At 44.4% G+C, this 11,356-nt stretch overlaps 1 protein-coding gene across 7 annotated transcripts; it reads left to right on the top strand.

The window, feature by feature from the left end:
* Positions 1 to 24: 24 nt before the first annotated feature.
* On the top strand, positions 25 to 11,356 carry LOC139420322 (nucleoporin 58). Of its 7 annotated transcripts, XM_071170291.1 has the most exons (14): positions 51 to 446; positions 886 to 1,043; positions 1,414 to 1,680; positions 3,074 to 3,115; positions 3,195 to 3,354; positions 3,496 to 3,561; positions 3,687 to 3,861; positions 3,971 to 4,050; positions 5,360 to 5,478; positions 5,607 to 5,689; positions 5,805 to 6,006; positions 9,656 to 9,739; positions 10,189 to 10,287; positions 10,418 to 11,356. In XM_071170291.1, exons 1-14 carry the CDS (start codon positions 367 to 369, stop codon positions 10,585 to 10,587), a joined length of 1,785 nt encoding a protein of 594 aa, XP_071026392.1. In that variant the 5' UTR covers positions 51 to 366; the 3' UTR covers positions 10,588 to 11,356. The 7 variants fall into 7 exon arrangements, with proteins under 7 accessions (XP_071026394.1, XP_071026392.1, XP_071026393.1 ...); XM_071170293.1 differs by lacking the exon at positions 9,656 to 9,739 and having other exon boundaries at positions 25 to 446; XM_071170292.1 differs by lacking the exon at positions 3,074 to 3,115.

The following is an 11,356-nucleotide window of genomic DNA, read 5'->3' on the forward strand; positions in this document are numbered from 1 at the left end:
ACCGTCCAATCTGCCAAGTCCTCCAGTATCCCAGCAGGCCACAATAACCGGAAAGTACATTGAGGGTAAAGCGCGGATTCGGAAAAAACAGTTTTGAGAAGGAAGCTAACATTTTAGTTCTGTTTAACTATATGCATAACGGATTAATTACGTTTCAGATCGCTGTAAATGTGTATACGTTACTAAGCGTGTGAGTTTAAATCGCCGAATAGTATGTTTTTCTTTTCTTTCACGTTACCATGACTTCGTAGCCACAGTCACACTGGCCTGCACGCGGGCGTTCGTACCTTTCAAAGCTAGCTAACAGCTATCGAATAGTCAGTTAGATAAAGTTTGACTAACTAGAAACTTGGTTGTTGCTTAAAAATGTCAGGCTTTAATTTCGGATCCGGGTCTATTGGTTCCACCAACGCTGGCGGAGGGTTTTCGTTTGGAGCCGCTGCCAGGTAAGAATTGTACGGCTGACGTACGTTAGCTTTATCTCGCGGATATGTCGATACAGCGAGGGTTACCCAGAATGTATTGTAGCTAACTAAATATCGATGTAGTAGTAATCATGCAAACAGCGCTCTGATGTAAGTGTGTCAAACTGCTAATATATTATGGGTGTGTCAACTAGTTGTTTTATATATGTGTGTGTGTGTGTGTGTGTGTGTGTGTGTGTATATTATATGAGAGAGAAGTTTGTATTCAGTGTGGGGTTTAGACTTCGGCCTTTTCTATGTCATAGCTACGTACTGTTCGTATTCAGCAGATATACATTGTAATTGTGACAGCGGCATATTGCACGTCTGTAAATATCGTGAGGCATACTGCAAAGTCATGTAATGTTTTGTACTTATTCCCTCTATCTCCCCCACTTTTTTTTCTCACCCCTTTCTCTAGTACCCCAGTTGCAGCAGGTACAGGTGGGTTTACTCTGGGTGGAGCTCTGGGTGCTACAGCCCCAGCCTCCACCACCACCACCTCTTCTCTGGGCCTGGGCGGGTCACTATTCTCACAAAAACCTACTGGGGGGTTCTCCTTTAACACTCCTGCCTCAGGTAGGCACACACATTTTCTACATGGCCTGTCGGTCTCTTTCCCTCTGCAGACCTGCCTCATGCTTGATGTTTCCTACCACCAAGCACAAAGAAATACACAGACATACATTTAGGTGTAGGTGACTATTGGAGTTATGGAGTTATGGTGCTCCTGCACCCACCCAAGGCCTTACATTAGGTGAGCTTACTATCAATGTAGCTCCACATCAGTCAAGACCTCCACTGCTACCATTGGCTCATCCCAGTCTGTGCCTTCGCATGATGATACAATAGTCCCTGTCTTGGCAGATTAATTTGTTAATGCCTGTGGGTGAGGATGTTGTATGGTTGAGTCTACCTTTAACCCTGCTCTACCTGCTGTCTCTCCCAGGTGCCCCTGCAGCCTCTACAGCCCCTACCACGGGCTTCAGTATGACCTTCAATAAACCCTCTGCCTCGGCCCAACCCTTCTCCCTCACTGCAGCCTCCTCAGCCCCCACAGGGGCAGGACTGACACTAGGCTCAGTCCTCACCTCCACTGCGCCACAGCAAGGAGCCACAGGATTCTCTCTCAACCTAGGGGGTGTGGCCGCAAGTACAGCCCCATCCACAGGTCTATCGCTGGGTTCCAGTATGTTCTCTAACATGGCTACTACTGGTTAGTTAACTAAATATCTCTGTCTCTCTCTGTTATCCAGCATGGATCCTACTGGTTAGTTAATTACACACATCTCTCTCTGGGTCTCATCTAGAGGTTGACCAATTGATCGGAATGGCCGATTAATTAGGGCCGATTTCAAGTTTTCATAACAATCGGTATTTTTGGGTACTGATTTAAAAAATAAAAAAAATTATATACCTTTATTTAACTAGGCAAGTACAACACATTCTTATTTTCAATGACGACCTAGGAACGGTGGGTTAACTGCCTTGTTCAGGGGCAGAACGACAGATTTTCATCTTGTCAGCTAGGGGGATCCAATCTTGCAACCTTATAGTTAACAAGTCCAACGCTATAACCACCTGCCTCTCGTTGCACTCCACGAGGAGACTGCCTGTTACGCGAAGCCAAGGTAATTTGCTAGCTAGCATTAAACTTATCTTACAAGAAACAAGCAATCAATCATAATCACTAGTTATAACTACACGTGGTTGATGATATTACTAGTTTATCTAGCGTGTCCTGCGTTGCATATAATCAATGGGGGATGATTTAACAAAAGCGCATTTGCAAAAAAAAGCACAATCGTTGGACAACTGTACCTAACCATAAACACCAATGCCTTTCTTAAAATCAGAACACAGTAGTATATATTTTGAAACCTTCATATTTAGCTAAAATAAATCTAGGTTAGCAGGCAATATTAACCAGGTGAAATCGTGTCACTTCTCTTGCGCTCATTGCACGCAGAGTCAGGGTATATGCAACAGAATTTTACATAATTATGACATAACATTGAAGGTTGTGCAATGTAACAAGAATATTTAGACTTAGGGATGCCACCCGTTAGATAAAATACAGAACGGTTCTGTATTTCACTGAAATAATAAACGTTTTGTTTTCGAAATGATAGTTTCCGGATTTGACCATATTAATGGCCTAAGGCTCGTATTTCTGTGTGTTATGTTATAATTAAGTCTATGATTTGATAGAGCAGTCTTGCACTTTTACTTCTCCAACACTTTGTTTTTGCATTATTTAAAGCAAATTGAACATGTTTCATTTATTTATTTGAGGCCAAATAGATTTTTATTGATGTATTATATTAAGTTAAAATAAGTGTTCATTCAGTATTGTTGTAATTGTCATTATTACAAATAAATAAAATCGGGCCGATTTTTAATCGGTATCGGCTTTTTTTGGTCCTCCAATAATCAGTATCGCCGTTGAAAAATCATAATCGGTCGACCTCTAGTCTCATCACACCTATCTTTTTCCATTTCTGTCTCTTAACTCTGTCTTTTCACTACATTCCTTATTTGGAGGTAATGAATGATCTGTCTCGCGTGTGTGTGTGACTAACACCTTTCTGATTATGTGTTGATCTTAGGTCTGAGTCAGTCCACTCTTGGAGGACTGGGGTTTGCGTTAGGTTTGTATGGGTGTCAGACTAACATTTGCATGGTTGTGTTTGTGAGTGTCGGTGTGTTTATTAGTGTTAATGTTTTCAGGTTTGGGCCAGACCACTCTCGGATCAGGGGGGTTGACGTTAGGTTCCCTGGCCTCTACCTCCACGGCGGTGTCAGCGGCCCCCAGCCTTGGACTGGGAGGAGTTGACTTCAGCACCTCCTCAGAGAAGAAAAGCGACAAATCATCAGGGGCCAGCCCACAGTGAGTCCTACTGACTGACAGCTGTCTGGACCAATGAGTGTCCACAGTGTCATTTCTTGACCAATCGTTTATAATGGTCATCATAATAGGTAATATATCTGACTCTTGTCCCTGTTTATTTTTCTTTCCTATCACTCTCAGAGACAGTAAAGCTTTGAAAGATGAAAATTTGCCTCCAGTCATCTGTCAGGATGTAGACAACTTCCAGTACGTAAATCAGTACTTTTCTTCAACTACACCCCATGTTAGTGTGTGTGGCTCTAACAGTACTGTTTGCACATCGTTGGTCATGAAGATGCATTGTGTTGACGTGTGAGTTCTCCTTCCTGTAGGAAGTTTGTGAAGGAGCAGAAGCAGGTTCACGAGGAGATCAGCAGGATGTCATCTAAAGCCATGCTGAAGGTTCAGGATGACATCAAGAGTCTCAAACAGCTGCTGTCTGTCAGCGCTTCGGGACTACAGAGAAACGCCCTGGCTATAGACAAACTGAAGATGGAGACTGCGCAGGTACACACGCTGATGTCACATTGTCTTTTGAGGAATTAAGGCTCAAAATACACATGCCCTTACTGTTGCTGAACGTCATAGTCCCTCTCTCCTAACCCTCCTCGTCTAGGAGTTGAAGAATGCAGACATAGCTCTGCGGACTCAGAAGACTCCCCCTGGACTCCAGCACGACAACACAGCTCCCTATGAGTGAGTATTCCTATCACCATCATTGTTATATCCCCCTGAACTTACATGATCAAAAGTATGTGAACACCTGCTCGTCGACTATCTCGTTCCAAAATCATGGGCATTAATATGGAGTTGGTCCCTCCTTTGCTGCTATAACAGCCTCCACTCTTCTGGGAAAGCTTTCTACTAGATGTTGGAACATTGCTGTGGGGACTTGCTTCCATTCAGCCACAAGAGCATTAGTGAGGTGGGTACTGATTTTGGGCAATTAGGCCTGGCTCGCCATCAAAGCGGCAATTCATCCCAAAGGTGTTCGATGGGGTTGAGGTCAGGACTCGGTGTAGGCCAGTCAAGTTCTTCCACACCAATCTCGACAAACCATTTCTGTATGGACCTCGCTTTGTGCACAGGGACATTTTCATGGTGAAACAGAAAAGGGCCTTCCCCAAACTGTTGCCACAAAGTTGGAAGCACAGAATCGTCTAGAATGTCATTATATGCTGTAGCATTAAGATTTCCCTTCAGTGGAACTAAGGGGCCTAGCCTGAACCATGAAAACAGCCCCGGACCATTATTCCTCCTCCACCAAGCTTGACAGTTGGCACTATGCATTAGGGCAGGTAGCGTTCTCCTGGCTTCCGCCAAACCCAGATTTGTCCGTTGGACTGCCAGATGGTGAAGCGCGATTCATCACTCCAAAGAACGCGTTTCCTCTGCTCCAGAGTCCAATAGCGACAAGCTTTATACCACTCCAGCCGATGCTTGGCATTGCGCATGGTGATCTTCACGACGCTCCCGACAAACAGTTATTGTGCTGAAGTTGCTTCCAGAAGCAGTTTGGAACTCGGTAGTGAGTGTTGCAACCGAGGACAGGTTTTTACACGCTTCCGCAGTTGGCTGTCCCGTTCTGTGAGCTCGTGGCCTACCACTTCGCAGCTAAGCCGTTGCTGCTCCTAGGCGGAAATAACAATAACAGAATTAACAGTTGACCGAGGCAGCTCTAACAGGCCAGAAATTTGATCAACTGACTTGTTGGAAAGGTGGCATCCTATGACGGTGCCATGTTGAAAGTCTCAGAGCTCTTCAGTAAGGCCATTCTACTGCCAATGTTTGTCTATGGAGATTGCATGGCTGTGTGCTTGATGCACCTGTCAGCAAAGGGTGTGGCTGAAATAGCTGAATCCACTCATTTAAAGGGGTGTCCACATACTTTTGTGTGTGTATATATAATGTACCATACCCCTTTTTTGATTTTGAACCACAGATGAATGTAGCATTTTAGCCATAATAAATTAAATCCTGTCTCATTCTTTCTCTCTGTCTGTAGTTATTTCCGGTGTTTAGTGGAACAGTTTGAGGTTCAGTTGCAGCAGTACAGACAGCAGATAGAGGAACTGGAGAATCACCTTACTACACAGGGCAGTGGATCACACATCACACCACAGGGTAATATACATGCATACATACACACACATACATACATGCATGCATGCATACATACACACAGACTCTTGACTTTCTTCATAGTCTTTATGTGTGTGTTTCTGTGTCTCTTCACTGAATATTGTGTGTAGATCTGTCACTGGCCATGCAGAAGTTGTACCAGACGTTTGTGGCTCTGGCTGCTCAGCTCCAGTCAGTACACGAGAACGTCAAGGTAAGTCCTACAGACATCACTGTTGACTGTTCTATAAGAAATCACCTTGTTACAGAAATAAATATTGAGTATTTTGAATGAAGTGATTGAGGTTCTTCCTCTGGGGTATCTGTAGACCCTGAAGCAGCAGTACCTGGGATACCGCCGGGCCTTCCTGGAGGACTCCACGGACATCTTCGAGTCCAAGCGGGTGGCCAGTAAGAAGTGGCAGAGTGCCCCACGCATCACCACTGGCCCTGCCCCCTTCAGCAGCATCCCCAATGCGGCGGCGGTCGCCATGGCAGCCACGCTGAGCCAGCAGCAGCAGCCCGGCCCAGGTCTGACCTCCGCCTTCAAGTTCTAGAACCCTGACCCCCTCACCTTTGACCTTTCACCTTACCACCCCTCAGTCTGACAGAGAGAGGGGGAGGAGAGAGATGTAGGGGGAGAGAAGGAAAGTGGGACAGAATAAAAATGTAGCCAGTGCCCAACTTTTAGGTTAGTTTGTCTTTTCTTTCTCTGGAAAGAGGGAGAGAAATGGAGGGAAGGAGAAAGAGGAGAATGTAAAAGCAACATAGTAAGTTCCAAACCGTGTTCAGTTTGTCTTTCTCCAGTGGTTCTGCTCTATACGTGTGAGAAGACCTTTTCCTCACAGGCATTAGACCCAAAGCAATCTTTCTGCGGTGGTGTTGGAACTGCCTGTTCATCAATGTAGCAGGGGCCATTACTTGGCTCTCTGCTTTCCCTTAATCTCTCTGTCTCTCTCTCTCTCTCTCTCTCTCTGTCTCTCTCTCTGTCTCTCTCTCTGTCTCTCTCTCTGTCTCTCTCTGTCTCTCTCTGTCTCTCTCTGTCTCTCTCTGTCTCTCTCTGTCTCTCTCTGTGTGTCTCTGTGTCTCTCTGTCTCTCTGTCTCTCTCTCTCTCCCTGTCTGTCTCTCTGTCTCTCTGTCTCTCTGTCTCTCTCCATAAGAGAAGCACTTAACAGTTTCTCAGTGAATCTGTGGCTTTTTAAGATGATTGAAAAAGTGTAGAGTGCTCAGATTACTGGAGATGAGACTAAAAACAAGGAAGGCAGGACTCGTATCACTGGGTATTCATTCACAGCTCTCATCTGTCCCAGACACACTCTAGACTAGAATCTTTTGAATACGTGGAGGCTACATTCTCTTTGGGTTCAGTCGCTTAATTTATACTGAATGGGTTCTTGATTATCTATATTTATTGAAGGTGCTTTTTTGTGAAGCTTAACTGCTTTGGTTTTATTGAATAAAATATCATAGGTAGTTACTCTGGACTTAGTCTGGATGGTGTAACGTGGTGGTTCCAAGTGAGTGTGCTCTGTGTCTTCGATTAGGACGCAACTGTCCAAATCGGTTTAGTTCGGAAATTGGGTCTCAACCTTTTATAAATTATTATTAGGATTTTCCTGAACAAACTGGTTTAGATTAGGACACAGTTGTGTCTGTGTGTTTTCATAAAGCAGTAATGTAGCTTTCACTGTGTGGTAGCAGTCTTGATAAGCACTTAAATCACACACACTCATTCTCTCTCTCACACACATACACACACACACACCAGCCTTAGACCAGCAGATCTCCCTTCCCAACTAGGTTGAATGTAATGATTTGTCTTTTTTTCTCAGCATCTGTCATTTTGTCTTTGATTGACATGCTTCACCTATATTTCAGGATGACATTTTAAAAGTTCAAGACGATCTGACAGTGTATAGCTTAGTGTTTAAAGAAGATATTATCATTTACTGCACAGGTCTTGCATCAAAAGGGTGTTTTAATTTCAGTGAAAGATTTGAACTGTTGAACATATGCATTCCTTTTTGTAACAACGGCAGCGTCTTTAGTTGTAATAGCAATAACAGCAGGCTCTGGTTGCTAGTGGCCAGGTGTGTGCTTGTCTGTGTGTGTGTGACTGTATCCGCATTGTAGACAGGACAATGACTGCCTCAGCCGGTAATAACCCGTTGTACAGTAATTTTAACCACAGACAAGACACCCACTTCTACCTGACAGTCCATATCACTTTCAATTCATCACTATGCATTCTACAATAACCTTTTGACTCAGATAATGATTGTGATTTATCAGTATTTCCTACACACACTACTTAACACTGGCAGGTGGTCTACCATGCAGGTCTACCTCACTCCAGGATCTAGATGGCAGAGGGGCTGATGACGCACAGTCTATCTGTACAGATGTACAGATGTCTCTTTAGTTCCAATACCATTCTATTTAATAGAAGGGCTACGGTGTTACGTCACTCACTAGTTTTACAGGGGAGAAACCGAGTGAACGTGCTGCTCGTATCGACTGCCTTGGGAAGGCCAGTTGGATCATTAGTGCCAAAAATCAGTATTTTTCTCTATTCAGTCGGCCATTTTGTGCTCCCGAGATTAACCAACTGCTGCTCTGGACTGACCCATCTGTCCTCCATTTCACGCTAGCATTCCAGGACCACTAAAACTTTGATTGTTCTAGAATGAGTAGCTAAATAGTTGTGAAACTGGAACATGTAAATTAGTTCTGGAACTCTGTGGTTGGTTTCTGTAACTCGTGGTCTGCTCTACATAGCAAACTCCTGTTAATGTGACAGGGCTGGCTAACAGGACTATGATGAATGTCTTGGGGCTTTTTGAAGGGGTTCAATGAGGTCAGAAGGTCCGATAGTTTTTTTTATTTTTTTTATCCCAGCCCCCGTCCCTGCAGGAGGCCTTTTGGTAGGCCGTCATTGTAAATAAGAATTTGTTCTTAATTCTTAACTGACTTGCCTACTTAAATAAATAAATGACTACTAGTTGTGGTTGGACTGACTGGCTGAGAGACTGTCCGTCCACTCAGACAGTGTTCAGACTCAGAGGAATAGCTAGTTGGAGCCAGTGAAGTGCTGGGATGTTTGTAGAACACTGGTATTGGCTGGGGAAGGTGTATTTTCAGACAAACGCAGATGCCAATTCTGTGGCCTGTTCAGGAGGGTGTGACGTTGTAGAACGTTCAGATAGAAATGTGTTGTAGAATAGGGAGTCATATCAGCTCTATTCATTACATTTCTGTCTTCAACGTACAGAACGTGTCACATCACTGAACACACCCCTCATCTTCACTCTGGTTCAGAGTGCTTTTGTTTAGAATGGTGTGTTTAATCTAAATATAACCAATGCTTGTTGTTGACGATGATGCATATATCTGATACTATATAATATTGTGTGCCTTTTTGAAACTAGACATATATTAATAATAATTTTGCGATGCATTTTTCCTAGCACATGCTAGTTCCTTCACTCTTGGAATCTTGAATAGTTTTGGAAAACTTGTGAAATGCAATATAGCGGCTAGGAATTAACAATCGGTTGTGTCCTTTAACTGTGTCTGTTTATATGTAAGTGGTATTGCTTTAAATTGACAATAAATCCGTTTTAAAGGAGCGACTTTGTCTTTGTTTCTTTTTGACTGGTAAATTACTGATTTTTGAACACCCAATTGGATTTAAGAGAATTAATGAGTACACTTTTTGGATGATGCTAAAAACCAAGCTGAGTTTGCATCTCTAAAATCCAATTTGAGAAACGATACAGGTGCACGGAGGTTCAGAGTGAAGGAACTAGCAGACATGTTTCTACCACAGTCACATTTGTTTGACCATTTTATCTGTGAAAATCTATCCACAGTTGCTAATGTATTTGTAGAAATGTGTAGGGATTATCTCAAAGGGAACAACTTTGATGTGGCAGTAAGGTTAGTGTTGGGGGGAGACAGGAGGTTGGGCTTAGACGTGTAGTCTGGTGGAATGTGATACAGAACCACTGATCCACGGGGTCCTGACATGTTACTCTGTTCACTCTCTTGTGGACACACACACAGCCTATATCACTACTGAACGTTGCAGAGGAGAGAGGGAACTTGACTTCAGTAACACACACACAAACGGACACTCCCTAGTCCAGAGGAGTAAGCTGTGTGCTCTCTCTGTCTCAGGGAGCCAGGTGTCCCTGGGGTCTGGCTTGGGAAACCCCTTTGCCTTGGGAGTGGGCTCTAGCTTGGGCACCTCAGGTCTCGGAGGTACTACCTCTCTTTTTACATCTAGTCTTTTCCTCTTCCTCATCCATCGCTACTATATATCTTTTCTCACTGTGTTGCTTTCTTTAGATCTCACTCGCAACCTCCCTCCATTTCTCCCCCTCCTTGTGTGTGGAAGACTGTTGGCAGTGTTAGGAATGTATGTGGTGTGAGTTAAGCTCTTCACTATCTAGGGCTGAAACAGTCTGCCTGTAGCTGTGGTATGTAGTGGGTCTCTATGCTTTACTCTCGTCATTGGAGACAGTTACTTCTACTATACCCTGTTTGTGAGAGCCATTACAGAGGCTTAGCTACTGTTCTTTCTCTCACTCTCTTGCAGTAGTTGTGTATGTGTGGTGTGTCCATGAAGCTAAGCTCTCTCCCTCATGTAGTAGCAGCATAGTGAGTGTGTGTCCCTAAAGCTTGGCTCCCTCAATCTCTCTCCCCTGCAGTGTTTGGTGGGGGTCCAGGTTTCGGGGGGGTAGCGACGGGGGGCTCCTCATTTGGTTTCTCCTCTGCCAGCAAGCCCTCGGGAGGGAGCCTGAGTGCAGGTACACACACACACCTTACCTCCTTGTGCAAGCTCTCTGGAGGGTGACAGACACACACACTCCCTGTGAGCATACTCATTATTTGAATAACTCATGTCCTCTTCTGTTTCTCCTATCTCCTTCTCTCCAGGTTTTGGAAGCAACAGTAGTTCAGGGTTTAACTTCAGTAGCCCCGGCCTCAACGCGTCTGCAGGCCTGACGTTTGGCGTGTCCAACCCTCCCGCCACGGGCTTCGGCACTGGAGGTCCACTGCTGCAGCTCAAGAAGCCCCCGGTGGGAAACAAGAGGGGCAAGAGATAGAGGGGCAAAGGGAACGGGTAGGATTTGGGGAGGGTAAGCTGATCCTCGATCTGTGACTTCCAGAACTGTCCAAGGTTGTTTAATGGGTCACAGTCCATGTAGGTGGATTTGGGAGGGTACGTTTATTCTAGACCTGTGCCTAAGGGCGACTTCTAGAGCTGTCCAGGGGAGGTCGGGGTGTAACAGTCTGTCCCAGATCTTTATTTTTATACCTGACGGGGGAGCAGAGGGTTTGAGGGAGGGGGGTTATGCAGGACCAGGGTGGAGGGAATGAGGAGAGGGAGTCCTCGAGCAGAAAAAAAGATCAGCACATTTGGATAAGGTTCATAACTTGTGTTTTGTTCTTTTTAAATGTCCTCATTATTGTTTCATCATGATTGCTTAGTTTTTGTAGAGTTTTTATTTTATACTCTTTGTAAGTGTTTGTTGTGTGTGCAAGGATGCATGCAAGTGAGAGAACTGGCTGTGCTGAATGTCCCACACAGCCTCAAATTAGAACCTGAAAGGGCACCAGAACACACCAAACATGCACAAACACATACGTACATTTCCTGTCAAGTGTGAATTTATGCAGTGTGTGTGTCAATAGACCGTGGTGTTGTTTTAGGGCTGGTGGATGATGAGGGTATTACGGTCTGTGCTTTTTCGTTGTCTATTCTGATTCTCTCTGTTACCAAATAGTGATGTCATCCTGTTCTATTCATTTGAGTTGATAAGTGTAAACCTGTATTTTCAAACATCAGTTTAATAATAAAATTCCTGATGTTGA

Source organism: Oncorhynchus clarkii, chromosome 11 (genome assembly GCF_045791955.1).
Source record: "Oncorhynchus clarkii lewisi isolate Uvic-CL-2024 chromosome 11, UVic_Ocla_1.0, whole genome shotgun sequence".
Lineage (NCBI taxonomy): Eukaryota > Metazoa > Chordata > Actinopteri > Salmoniformes > Salmonidae > Oncorhynchus > Oncorhynchus clarkii.